Source organism: Poeciliopsis prolifica, unplaced genomic scaffold (assembly GCF_027474105.1).
Source record: "Poeciliopsis prolifica strain line A6 unplaced genomic scaffold, Auburn_PproV2 SCAFFOLD016, whole genome shotgun sequence".
NCBI classification, from domain to species: Eukaryota; Metazoa; Chordata; class Actinopteri; order Cyprinodontiformes; family Poeciliidae; genus Poeciliopsis; species Poeciliopsis prolifica.
The window spans coordinates 9,643,395-9,657,780 of NW_026562391.1; the positions used below are offsets into that span (position 1 = coordinate 9,643,395).

Consider the following 14,386-nt stretch of genomic DNA (forward strand, 5'->3'; position numbering starts at 1 on the left):
CAATTTGTCCTGCAAAGGCATCAACTTGGGATCTGAATCAGTTTTGTGTCTTGACATTTTAAGCTCATAGCCTTGTATATCTTTTCAACTAGATAAAATCATACACTTCATCCATCGCCCAATTTCTCTGTTAAAATAATTGAGCTTAAGCAGCAAAAACCGTGGACTGCTCTCTTTTTGTAGACTGTGAAGAAACAACAGCGCCATCTGCTGGATTTTGTAAGAATGCAATTGCAAGATATTTCTCCGGTATTTCACCATTCGGGCTTTAACCTGAAACTACCCTGGCTTCCATGTATTTCCATGTAATAACGTAGAAAGTAACTCTATTCATAATTATATATACCATGGCATAGTTTGTAGCTTATTATTTCATGCTCAAACAAATCGTGGGCCATTTTCTTAAAACTATTTCTGTACATTTGGAATATTATTGGAGCAATCAAACCACTTTTTTGTATCAAATAATAGTAGATTTTTTGAGATGTTGATTGTCAAAGCACCTAACATCTAAAAAATCTCAAACATGGTCAGAATGGCAGACAATGGCAACAATATGAAAAGATGAGGCCGAAATAATAAGCACACCACTCCAATAAACCATAACATTTTTTGAAATTCTTTTATTCTGCTCTGGAATTTGTTTGGAGGACAAATTCAGAACAACTACATTCACTTTGAAAAGCTGTGACAGTTCAGATTCACTGCTAAAATCTCAAATTTATTACCAATAAAATACATTTACAAGGTGTTGCAGCAGACAATAATGAGAAACAACTATAAATGCCTTTTGTAAACAAAATATTTTTATTGACATATATTTATCTTTGTCACATCTTCTATAACTGAAATATGTAACCAGTGAATACCATTTTTTTCTTTTGGTCCTTAAGGGCTTCCATGGGGAAACAATAGACACAAACATCCCTAGTAAAACTGCATTCTTCTTCACTTTATAATAATTTCCTTTTAATTATTTGGAAAGGTATTGCACTCCAGAAGAAAATAATGAGTTGTTTGAATACAACTCTTTACACAAAAAACTTGTATTCAACTTTGGCTCTACAGCAGCAAGAGCTGAGACATTTTTATTGGTTTTCACAAAAAAGTGTAGAAAGCCTCATTTATTTGAATTGGATTCTTGGAATAAAAACCAGAAATAAAGAAGGAAAAAAAAAACATTCTCGTCGATGTTCATCTCAAAATTCTGTGTACTTCAATCATAGTAAAGTTGCATAGTAAAGTTTGAATCTCACAAAATCTTTCACATGCAAAAAATGCATTTAAAATGATTAACATTTTCCTTTATTTTTTTTAATGCATAATATGAAGGCATGTACTCTGCTAATTGCTTGTAGTGCTATAAGTGGTTTGTCTGATTACTGAGCGTAAAAACTGACCAAGGGTTTTCCAACTTGAAACTAGAACATGGTCAGTTTGGGTCTGATGGAACACAGTATAAATAATCATAGGCACTTTTTCCACTTCATTGTCCGTATGCTTTAATTTGCACATGAGGTTTCTCGAACTATTCGTTCCTTCTGGTTTCGGTAGCAAAGGGTAATGGGTCTTAACTACTTGCATGCCCACCCATTTCAACCAGCAAGCTCTATATGACATATAATTTGTTTAATATTTGCTTTAGCCAGCCAGCTCTATATCACAGATAATTTGTTCCATCTTTGCTTTGGAAACATCTCTTCTGAGTATCTTGTGTGAGTCCCAGGTGTCAGTCAGTAGATGTCACTAAAAACCCGACATCTTCTGATGAGGTATGGACTCCAACTTCTTAACCCTGGATTTTCTGTTTGGAATGGGACTTTTTGGCATACGCAGATCCCTTCAATACTCAGTGATACATTACATCCTTGAAAATGCCACTCACACTTCCAAGAACTGGCATTACACTGGCTTTAGTAAGCATTTATTTACTCAGCATCACATGCCATTACCCAGAAGACGAATGCCTTGAATTCATCGTCTTGTACTTGGGAAAAGAGAAGCAGCAAAGCTGTGCTGTTGTAATGAATGACTTTGCTTTTTAACTCGACATGTCGAATTGAAGCTGTGAAGACAGTTTGGCCTCACAAGTGTCACTTCTCTTCAAACCCAAACAGAGAAAGGGGAACTGGCTCTGATAGAGAGGACAGATAGTGAGGCAGCAGCTGGAAGAAGCGAACACCCTCTTCTGGTCTTAAAGCCAGCAAGGCGTGAACGAGTTCCTGCACTGCCATGTGGGCGAAGTGCATCCACACGCACGCGCAGTCCGACGCACGGCCATGATGAAGTAGTTCTGTGGCTTGTCAATTTTTTTTGTGTGTCTGTGTTCACCAAAACTTCCCCACTGCACATTTTGGTTGTCAGCGGAAGTTTTTAAAAGTGTGTCATGTTGAAAATTCCCACAAAACCCTCATTTTTAAAAACAGTTTTTTTTTTTTGTCCTGCACACAGATAAATATCCCATATCTGGAGCTTTACTGGCATGATGGTGGCATCATGCTGTGGTTATTACTGTTACTATCCATTCTGTGAGTGAGGCAAGAATGAGAAGGAAAGAGAAACTGCTGACTGAAATTAATTTGTGTACCTTTTCTCTCGTCCTTTTCTAACTGAATAACTGTTAGCCATTATTCATTTAGACCGAGACTCCTCAGCACGTTTTCCTGAGATCATGATGACCTGAAGAGACCTCTGATGTGAAATGGAACCAGTTTCTCATCTTAGAAATAGTCGAGTGTAAGATCCGACACCTGTCAGGCATCAGTGGGATGATCCAGGAACTCATTTACATTGAAGGCACTAGAATAGTTTCCCTTATCTTGCTGCAACAAAATGATTCTATTCTGCGCTTCGAGCAGTAAAACTGAGGCTTTTCTACCTCGTGGGAACGCTAAATGAGTATATTATTCTGGAGTGAGAAACCAGCACATGGTGCAGAGTGGTGTCCTTTGAAGCCGTGAACTGCAGATCTCTGAAAACCACAGCCTTAAAAAAAGAGACATGTGACCTTCGAGATAATAGGATGGGTTTTTTTTTTTGCTTGTTTTATATATTTTTTTTTTGCAGTCAGAATTGGCAAACTCGAACATCTCTAAACACTCTGCAGCTCTGATGACAGAACTGCTCTTTTATTTTTTTTACATCTTTATACAGACAAAATAAAAACAGTAGGTACAGCATAAATACAGTATTTTGTGCTGCTTTGTGTGAGTGGAAACACGTGGCTTTATGCAAACAGACAACCCCGTTACATACAGATATATGCATGCTAAGGAGTAGAAATACTCCCGCCGTAACTCTTTACAGGCCATCTTTTCAGATGGCCTGTGAGTAAGAACAGCCGTCACACTCCCACGACATCTATACTCACACACACTAACAAACGCCAAGGACAGACAGAGACGCTACTTTATGCTTTCATTTCTAATACTACCAGCTACTTATATGACTAAATCGCTGTCTGTCTCCATGGTGGTGACTGTTTGTGTGCATGAATGCAGTCTACTTGAGTTCTAGGCGGTGCTCGCCGCGGGCTATGTGGGAGGAGAACTCGTAACGGTCCCGGCTGCGGTGGCCACAAACGTTGCATTCGAGCGGATCGCGGAAGCCGTGGCATCCCATGTGGATGGTGAACATGACATAGTCCAGGAAGAGCACCCTGCAGTGGCCGCAGGGGTACACCGCTCCGGGTGGCGCCCCGGACTCTCCGTCCACCCGCATGACCCGCAAGGCCTCGAGGGGCGTCAGTGGAATGGGCTGGCTGTGTGGGTGTGGGACGCCGTTCTGGTGATTGATCCCCCCCAGCAGGTGACCCAAGCTGTACATGACGGGCTGGGTCATCTGGGAGCTGTCGTTGTGGAAGGAGTCCATGCCGAGGGGCGGCTGTGCTCCGTGGGGGAGGCCCAGAAGAGGCATCTTGTGGCCGTTGGTGAGGCTGATTGGGTTGATGTCGGTGCGGTTTAACGGGATGGGGTACGGTCTGTGAGTAGGAGGTGGGTCGCCATCTGGGCCTGCAAGGACTGTTTGCAGCTGGCCCTCTGGCCCAGGTGAGCCTGGTGGAGGTTCCTTTATGTCAGCTCGGTGGAGCAGCTCCCTGTTAAAGCTCAGGTCCAGGCAGACCCCATTGTCGCCTACACCAGTGACATGACAAGAGAGGACTGAAGATTCAATATGGGCTGGTTTCACATAATTCACCGAAGAGCATTACAGAACCTTGTTAAAGTAGGGTTACATTTTGACACGTTATAGCCACAAAGATCGATGTATTTTTTGGAGTTTTTCTACTGATTTTAGTGCAAATACCTTATTTGCATTATAACTAAGAATTAATATCGGCACAGATTAACTTATAATATGGGAAATGTGACTTGTTCCACAGAGATTGGTTCTCTTACAACTAGTATTTTTTTCATCAATATTAAGGAATCATTAACTTAAGACAAGGTATATCTTGCTGAAAAGTTACATATCAGTTAGGTTTGTCTTCTTTCAGGTGTACAAAGATATTTGGACTAGAAATCAGACAAAAAAAAATAAGATTTTGTGTTTTTGCCGCGTGATTGACCAACACAAAGTGATGTAATCTTGTCAAGTGGGAGGAAAACAAGTCGGGGTGTTTAAATATTCTACTCCAGTGAACATTTGTATTCATCCCCCTATAGCTTGTCTGTCACATAAACTCCCAATAAAATACAGTGAAGTTTGTGGTTTCAAAGTGACAAAGGGCTAAGAATACTTTTGCAAGGCACTGCACATGGACAAGCAGCAGAAAACTGCAGTCAGCGCGCTTATTGCTTACAGATGGGCAAGAGCTTAGACAGATCCAGATGGGGCTCACAGGGGTCCTCGCTTTGGTGTGCAGCGCGCACAGAGCAAAAAATGTGCACCCCATTTGGCTAACCTGGAGCGCAGGCACTTCATGGGACAAAAGAAGCTTAAAAGCAAGAAAACATCCTGAGCCAGGAGAGGACAGAGGGCTGAGAGGAAGCCGACGGCACAGACGAAGGTCTTTGTTGCAGCTGCTACAGAAGTATCGACAGAGAAACACCTGCTCACGTTTCTCGCCTCCCGCTTGTTCTATCTTTCTCTGTGGTTGCAGACTCTCTTACTTCTCTTTTCCCCTGTGGTTGTCATATTGAAAGATCTCACTTCATTTGCCAAGCTGATAGACGTAGGAGTGTTGTGTGTGTGTGTTAGTTAATGTGCATGCGTGTGTGTGTGCTCGCGGGAAGCTTGAGGCGTGATTGCGAAACTACAACCTCAATGTTGAGCTTAACCAGAGAGGTGAGAGGAGACTTGAAAAATTGTGCGTATGCTCATAAAGTTTGGGAAATGGCAGCGCCAACTCAGCCGTTTACTGAAACTGATAGCTTCTGATCATTCATCACTCCAGTGGATTATCCGAGTCCAATTCAAAGCAAAGAAAATGAGTAATACTACTGAGAACTTTCAGAATCATATTTCTTTCTTTCTTTGTTTTTTTTTTTTAACATAAATTTGTTCAATTAACCATGAACGGTCACATATACCCAACATTGACACCGCTCCGAGCAGAAAATCTAGATCAGTGGGAAGCACTCTGTGGTGTGAGCCAGGTGTTCTGGCCCCAGTTCTCATCTGGCCGGAGACAGACGCCAGCAAAGACACACAGACAAACAAGAAGCTCAGGCAGACAGAAATCATTTACAATAGACTACTTTATTTAAAGACCTTTAAAGCATTGCTACAAGCAAACTGTTGTGGACTTGAGAAAAAAGGCAGCAGCATTTACAGACGGAGCTGTTGGGGAAAATAGATGCAACTTAATACATAAAGTGCCTTGCAAAAGGTTACATCCATTTTGAACACATTAACATGTTACATTCACACACTTCAGTTGATTTCACCAGGATCAAATGTGACAGACCAAAACAAATGAGCTAATAATTGTTGATTCAAATGAAAACGATGCACAATTTTCAAACATCCTTTCTATGATGAAAAGAACCTAAAAAGTTATGATATGTCCTCTCCCCCTTTCATCTGCTACCCCTAAATAGAATCCAGTCCAACCATTTCCTGCACCTCATCAGTACATAAACTCCACCTGTGTGTAATTTAATCTCAGTGTGACTCCAGCTGTTCTGCGAAAACCTCAAAGGTTTATTAGAGAACATTAGTGAATAAACAGCCTCATCAGGCTGTGGAGACGTTGAAAATCATGTTATTTTACGGACGACACAATAAATATGCGCCATTAGACGAGAACCTTTTGGCCTCATTATTCTGAACACATCATTCCCAAGGGGAACCACGGTTTTGGCATTAATGAAAGAACAGCCTGACCAAGACCAGGGAACACAGCACAGGACTCTGGGATCAGGCTGGAACCAGGACACATTAATTCATAACATGCCAAGTTTCCAACATCATAAAGTGATCAATTCATTATATGAAACGTATTTCAGAATGAGTACAGCTCAAATATTTTCTGCCAAGACAAGACATAGAGAAGATTTTTTTTTCTTAGAGAAGCAGCCAAGAGGCACCAGTTACTCCACAGCTCAGATAGGAGAAGAGGATAACACCAAAACTAAATTTTTGACCTACGTAAAAAAGATGTTGGTGGCAGCATCATACCCTGGGAATGCTTTTCTGTAGCTCGAAGGGACCGAGATGATAGGAAGATGCTTGGAGTTAAATATAAGGCAATTCTGGGAAAAGTGTTATGGAAATGAACCACAACGGAGTTACAACGGAGGGATTGAGATCAAAGCAAAAATACAATCATATTTCAAATTTTTGCTGGTCTGTCACATCAAGCTCCAAATAAATACTCTGAAGTGTGTAGTTTTAATGTTACAAAAAGCAGAAAAGTTCAAGGGGTATCAAGACTTTTGCAAGGCACGGTTAACATGTCAAAACAACAGCAGCGATTGTAGCAAAAGCTAGTTTAAAAACAGGTGTAATTTCATTTAAAACACAAACGTAAGAACACAGCATGTTAGATAAGGTTGCTTTATAAAAGTATGCCCTTTTTGCAGTTTGAGGTATGCCACTGTGCTTACTCTTACCAGTGAACTTCTGTGGCATTGAACTTTTCCGCTTGGCAACGTTGCTGGCGAGCCTGTCGAGAAGCAGCGCGCGTTCTGAGCCCATCTGAGACCTGGCTGTGTGGCCGTCCTCTCCTTGACCAAAAAAAAAAAAAAAAAAGTAAGAAAAAAGAAAGAAAGACGGCGGCAATGTCAAGGAAATGAAGACCTATTGCAGAGCCACTGTTCTTCATAAAATGAAGTGCAAATAAATAAATAAACCAACAAGGAGGAACAACATATTAATTTGAGAGACGCTCCTCTGACCTCACTTCCTGTTTTTTTTTTTTTTTTTTTTTTTACCTCATCATTGAAGGAGGAGAGACCACAGGATGAGGATGTACTTCCTCACCACTACAGCACTATCAGGCAAAACTTACGACATTCGGTGACCACAGAAACAGTGCGCCTTCTTGTGTGTTGCAATCGTGCAACTGTCCTGCCGGTACAATAAGGCACAATCGGCAGCGGGGGCTGACGTCTTACATGAGTGTGCCTGCACTGGGCCGGCCTGGGCTCAAACGTTTGCCCTATTTGGCTTCCCCTTTGCTGATACAGACATGAGACGCGGTCTCCGCTGCACTGAGCCATCACACCACAGCAGCCATAACCTATTTAGTCTGTAATCATGGGGCACCAGCTATAAGTTCATTAATTTAATGAGGCCATAAAAACAGGATCTGCTGGCTTTTTAACTGCACGCCCGCTGTGTACGCTCACAAAAAAGAAAAAAGAAAAAAGCAACAACGTGTTTTTGTGGACTCGATGGCTGCAGCAGCTGCATGTGTGAAGTTTCGGAGGTGTTTTCAGAGAGTGTGACGGCTGCTCACCTCTCTCGGCGGGACCTTTGCTCTGAATGTACACATGGCACCTCTCTCTGTGCTCGTCGAGGGAGCTCCGCTGCTTGTAGCTGCGACTGCAGTGGTTGCACTTGAAGGGCTTCTCTACTGCGAGCAAGAGTTTCAGTTAATCACTAAAAACATCAACAGCATGAAAACTGGCACAGCACGTATGATTTCACAAAGTGTGCAGTTTCGCTCAAAACTGATGAGGTGTTTCTTTTTGCTTTTTTGTTTTGAGACTGACGGCAGGTAAAAAAAAAAAAAAAAAAAAACACGTGATTTGAAAGTGAATGAGTAAGTTTCCAGAGATGATTGAGTAGAAGATATCACAACTTGATTATGTGATGTTTGCGAGATTGCACGGTGGGGCTGTTACTGGAAAAGCCAAGAGCCCTCCCGCAAGCCCTCACGAGCCGAGATTCAAAAGGGAGAGAAAACCTAGACTCAAAGGAGTAACTGACATGGCATTGTTCGCAGGTGCATACAATATACGGGCGCTTTGACGCTGTGTGTGCGTGCTGAGTGATTAAGAACGCATGCATGTGGCTGGCTGCTACCAGAATGGGTGCGCAGGTGCCCGCTGAGAGCGTCGCGTCGTCGGCAGGCGTAGCTGCACATAGGGCATTTGAAAGGCTTCTCTCCGGAGTGCAGTTTGATGTGGCGAAGCAGGTTTCCCTTCTGGGTGAAGGAGGCCCCACACTGAGTGCAGTGGAATGGCCTCTCACCTGAGAAACAAAAAAATAACACTTAGAGGAAGGGGAAAAAAGGAAACCCACATGGTTTAACTCATTAGTTGCAGAAGAAACTTATATTTGCTGCTTCTATTGGCTTGTTGGTCACGGCATTGATATGATAAAGATGCATCTCTGTTTTTTGGGGGGTGGGGGGGTTTTGCAATTACTGTGCGTTTTCCCATTATTACAGTGAATTGCAAAACACAGAATCATTCACCATCTTTTGAAAGGGGAACGAAGCAACAGCCACTGATTGTCGAGAGAAGTCGTTCTCACAACTCAGACCACCAAGCGAGTTGTGCACAAGATGGTGAAAAAAAACCCCAGCCTCGGCTGAAAGCCGAGGTGTAACGCTTCACATGTTCCCCCACGTGTCCAGCTGATGGGGACTACGCCAGTTCGGCCTTCTGGTAGCGGCTCAACTGGAATGTACTGACTAAAGTATGCATCATCCACAAGGTTCCTCAACAATATCTTTACATTTGTCATTTTCAGAAAGTTCCCCATCATTTCTAGAAGTGTCTTCATCAGTACAGAAAAAAAAAAGATCTAAAATGCTACAATACAACATGTTCTATAGATGATACTCCAATGCATTCACTGATATGCCCCAAAACAAAGCAGTTGTTGGGCAGCATGTTGAACAGAATGTTTCTTCATACTGGAGGCAGAACTAAGTAACTGGAATCTGATAATCTGTGAACCTAGCTAAAGATTAGCAGGTCATTTGATTAAAAACCCTTAATCAAATAGGCTCATCACCAAAAATAAATAGTCAAAAAACCAATAGACGCATGCAAAAACTTGGTCAGCCATTTTAAGAAGGGTTTAATGTCAAAAAAAAATTTTCCACTGGCAATTGAGAAAGATGTATAATTTTAATCATGCCATGTTTTTGTAAAAATGTAAATGAAACGGAGAAAAGGATGTCCCTTTTAAACTGTCTTTTTATTTTTTGGTGTGAAATGTCTGTCATTTATAATCAGACCGAAACCTTTTGGTTGAAAGAAAAAAAAATGTAAATCTACTAGAAGTATGAATCATTTGGACTCAACTGTACCGGTAACCCAGCCGAGGCGTTTGTAGGTTTGGTTCTGTAGTAGTGATGGGTAATAGTTACAAAAGTTGATGATGAAGGTTCCCACACATTTTCTATTTCAGAATTCCACACTGAATTTTCAGGTTTTGTGGTGTACTAGAAATTGCTACGAGATTTGTTTACAATGAAAACTGTACTGCAGTACAGTTTTCATTGTAAAGTAAGACTAGTAAGACTCAGGTCTTACTACGTGCATGTTTCACAGACGAAGAAATTCAGAGTTGTTCCACTATTTCGGAATCTGGAGCTCCGGCTCCAGTTGAAAATCTAAAATGCTCTCACTGGATTCTTTTTATATTTAAACCAAAACAAACTCTTTAATACCGTTATTATGCTTAGTAAGCAGAATAAGCCTCTTAACTCTTAAAGTTAAGAGGCTGCTTCACAAAAGTAAATAAATGTTTACCACTTCAATAGTAAATATTTCAGGGTGGTGCGTTGCAAAACGGTGGAGCAGGTGCCCCGTTTCCAGAGGCTATTACACGTCAACCTAGCCATATGAGCCTCCATTACTGACTTCAGCTACATGTGTTCCCCTTTCTCTCGCTGCCAATTTCCTTTATAAATACTGCAAATAAAGGCCACAAGTGTTTTTGGTCTTTTTAGTAGCGTTATTGAACGCATTTAGAGCCCCATAAACAAATATTGCTCATCACTTAAGCCATCACTGAGGTCGTTACTGTTAAACAGCACAGAAAAGCTGCATTTAGCTGGAATTTCAAATGATGCTCCTCCAACATCAAAGTCAGTTTTTGGGGGCTCCAAACGTCAGAGTTTACCGTCATCACCAAATATTAAATTTGTCATCATGTCTTTCCCCTCTTTTCCCCCAAATAAAACAAAACAATAATTACTCATTCCTAGCATTACTTAGGTCACAATGGACTTCTTGTATGGAAAAGTTCGCCATAAGTTGGCCTTTACGGGGTCTCAAATTAGTGTTAAAAAATAGATTCAAGTGGCGACTCATTTGGAGCCCATATGGTCCCACTTTCTAGCCAGGGTTTACCTGCATCACAGTTACAGGGGCAATTTATGTGCAACCCACCGGCGATGTGTTACATCCAATACAGGGTCATTTTCCAGTTCATTTCCTGCTTATCTGGAATTGATATGAACTTACATTTGAAATCCATAAAATTCAGTGTTTGCAAAAATGTTGTAAAAAGAAACTATTTGGGAACATCTTAAATTTCAAATAGTGTCCTCGCAAGACTTTCCTGAAGTCTGGTTCAGTTTACAAAACCTATAAAAGGAAACAAGAAATAAACAACAACTAGTAGTGGAGGTCTGAAAAAGTGTTAAACGTCAGCAAATAGGTGCTACACCACCAGGGCACCCATGGGACGCTTGCTGACCCGAAGGGTGTTTTTATGGCGTTCGTAACTCACTCCCGTCACACGTGCGTCTCAGTGGGGAAAAGACGTCAAGTTTTGCTCCAAGACCAAAACTTTGACTATTTTTCATACTGCATCTTTGCATGCTCATCTGAACACTTATCTGTCATTGCCATCAAATCAAACAGTTAGCTGTTTCTGTGCTCGTCGGTGAACTACAATGGAAGATATTTCACAACCAGATCCCGCCTGCCGATTAGGTGGCAATGACGTGCCAAATGCACGCAGAACAAAAGCACTGACCCCATCAATAAGAATAATTATCAGATGATCGTGCAGCTGTTTGTCTGTTTCAGGTCAAGTGCTCTTATGTGATTTTTTTTTGGTTTAGTTTTGGTGCTTACCAGTGTGGCTGCGCTTGTGCACTAGCAGCACATTAATGCTGATGCAGGAGAGACCGCAGATGTCGCAGCTGAGTTTCCCCTGTGTCGGAATGCGGGGCGCTGTGGATCCGGGCGTGTAGCCCCCGTCTGCAGCCTCATCCAACGCACCTGTCGTTTGGCCGTCTGGCAGGGACGCCGCTTCGTAGCGCGAGTAGTCCACCAGTGACAGGTCTTGCGGCTCGTTTGTGCCGTCCTCGTCTCTCGGCTCGTCGTTGTCCTCCTCTGTCCTGTCCTCGTCAACACCTTCCTCCATCCCGTCCTCGCTGTCTCCCTCCGCTTCCTCTTTGGGCACAATCACTGCATGCTCAGTATCGTCCGTCTCCTCAGCTTCGGTTTTTATCACACCTAGACAAAACATGCAAGTAATAAAAAAAAGCAAGGCAAACATTTAGAGACCTTTCTAATCACACATGTGGAGACTTAAACCGAACCATATGAGAACAACTAACGTGTAAAACATTTCCCACTTCCAAATAAGGAGATAAAAAAAGCTATTGGAGACTGTACTGCGAGCCAGAAAACAAAACAGTCATGTCTTCACTTCTACTTTTATATTTAAAGTTCAATATTAGCACAGGCACGTCTCCAAACTGTGGGGAGCTTAATTTGGGCCGACGTTTAGTGTCTCAAAGAGATTCAGTAGATGTGCGCCTGAGATAAGAGGAAAGCGTTTCCTATCAATACACAGAAAGTAGAACCAGGACAGGAGAAAAGCTCGGCAGGCGCCTCAGACAGATAAAACCAGTTCCCTTTGCTTTAAAGGAGTCAGTGTGTTCATCAGCACTGTCACACATACTCCCCAGTAATAATATGACCTGCTTTTTTTTTCTTTATGGAGCCTGTTTATAGCCACAAGATGTCAACATACAGTGTCCTACGAAAGAGTTCCCTCCACTTTTCACATTTCTCATGTCAGAACTAAAAATGTCAATGCATGTAATGTTATTGGGATGTTTTGTAATAGTTTTGCACAAAGTAGTTCATGACTGTGAAGTGGAAGGAAATGCATGTTTTTCTGCAACCCAAAAATGTAAAAAGTGCTGCTTGCATTTTGAATTCAGCCCTCCTGAGTCGACAGCAGCATGTAGAACCACCTCAAAGTTTCATGTCTTGTGGGGTATGCTCTTGTGGCGCTGCACGTCTGGTGTCTGATTTTGTTCCTTATTCTTTGGAAAATAGCTCAAGCTAAGTCAGGTGAAATCTAAAGCATCTCTAAGCAAGACATTTCGAGTTTTGCCTCCGATCCCAAGTATGATTTAGCTCTGGACTTTGACTGGGCCATTCCAACACACAGATAAGCTTTGACTTGGTACACTACTGTAGCTCTTGCAGCATGCTTTTTGCCATTGCCCTGCTGAGAGGTGAAACAGTTGAGCAACTTCTAACAGGTTCTCTTCTACGACTGCCGCGTATTTAGCTCCATCCATCTTCCCATCAACTCTGACTGGTCTTTGTGATAATGCGTCACAAAACCATCATCAATGCATGATGCTGCGCAAACCATGATTCATATGTGATGTGTAGTACTGATGTGTACTTTTCCACCATTTAGATCAAGATAGTCTTGTATGTAGGCTAAAACCTTCACTTGAGCGTTTGATCGATGCAGCTCCTCCAGAGTTACCATACAGCTCGTTACTCAGCTGGTCAGTTCAGTGGACAGCTATGACGGATACATTGTGGGACTAGATTATATTTAGGAATATCAGAATAGATATGGTTGAACAGAAAGACACAACCCAATGAAATACAATGAAGTCTGTGTTTGTAAAATGGCAAATTGCAGAGAACTACTTACATTAACTCAATTAAATTTGAGTAGCTTTTGTGAAAAAATACCTTTCGATGTAGTTTTACTTTTTACTTGAGTAGTATTGTTATAAAGTATCAATACTTTTTCTTTAGTAAGTCTTCTGGCTACTCTACCCACTGCAAAAAACTTCAATAAATGAAAAACTGGCTTGAAAATGCTCACTAGAAGTTATTTACATTGTTCTAACACAGTTATAAAGCTCCAGCATTAGTTTTAGAAGTTCAATATTCAACGAATTGGATTTGGAAGACAGTTTCTTCTGTCTGAATTTGTTATTTTCTAAAACATTTTTTTCATTTCAGACTTTAAAACACCAGTATTTGCCATGTAGATTTATTTTTGTCCATCAGACATCAAATGAACCAATTAGTACTTGAGCAGCCTTTTCAGAAGCGTTTTACTCTTGAGTAATTTGTTACATAATTACATTTTACTTTTACTTGAGTAAAATATAATGAAGGAATGCTCTTCTTTGTCCACCTCTGACAAAATGTGTAAAACCTTTAAGGAATACTTTTGACCGGCACTGTGTGTTTCACCATGACAGCTTAGAGGAATCCGCTTGCTGAATGCACAGTTATCAGCACCGCAGCTGCTGACATGCAGAGTCCTGAGGCTCATCTTGCAGGACCTCTCACCTAGCCTCTTGCTAAGTGTGAACCAACCCTGAGAGCTACTCAGTTCCATCCAGAAACCACACTGTGGTCTTGGCGGTGGCTGATGATGAGCTAAAGAGCAGCGCCTTGTATTGTGGAGAGCGCTCAGAGGTGCTATGGAAACTTTGCAAGCACAGAGATCTGTGACACTCAATATAGAGTCCAGGGTCTCTGAGAGCAGTGAACCGCAGGGCCGTGCAGCAGAACGCAGAGCGAGGCTTTAGGAAGTGCACCCGGTCGGCTAGATGGCAGCCAACCAGAAATAAGAAGGGAGCGACGCCTGCACACAATGTTCTCTTCTCAACACTGAGGACTGAAGTCAAAAAACTTTTGGAGTTGGAATGAACTGTTACGATTGGCAACTTGCTGTTCACTGAGGGTCCCAGACTCTC

General features: G+C 41.8%; 1 protein-coding gene across 5 annotated transcripts in view; it reads right to left on the reverse strand.

The window, feature by feature from the left end:
* Window positions 1–803: 803 nt before the first annotated feature.
* LOC129366938 (zinc finger protein Eos-like) overlaps window positions 804–14,386 on the reverse strand; it is a 32,242-nt gene continuing 18,659 nt past the window's right edge. For all 5 annotated transcript variants that reach the window (XM_055041067.1, XM_055041071.1, XM_055041070.1 and 2 more), the window contains 5 exons: window positions 11,487–11,870; window positions 8,470–8,637; window positions 7,901–8,017; window positions 7,053–7,166; window positions 804–4,130 (listed from right to left, as the gene is read on the reverse strand). In XM_055041067.1, coding sequence (XP_054897042.1) covers window positions 3,502–4,130; window positions 7,053–7,166; window positions 7,901–8,017; window positions 8,470–8,637; window positions 11,487–11,870 — 1,412 coding nt within the window. In that variant the 3' untranslated portion in view covers window positions 804–3,501. The remainder of the gene's footprint in view (window positions 4,131–7,052; window positions 7,167–7,900; window positions 8,018–8,469; window positions 8,638–11,486; window positions 11,871–14,386) is intronic.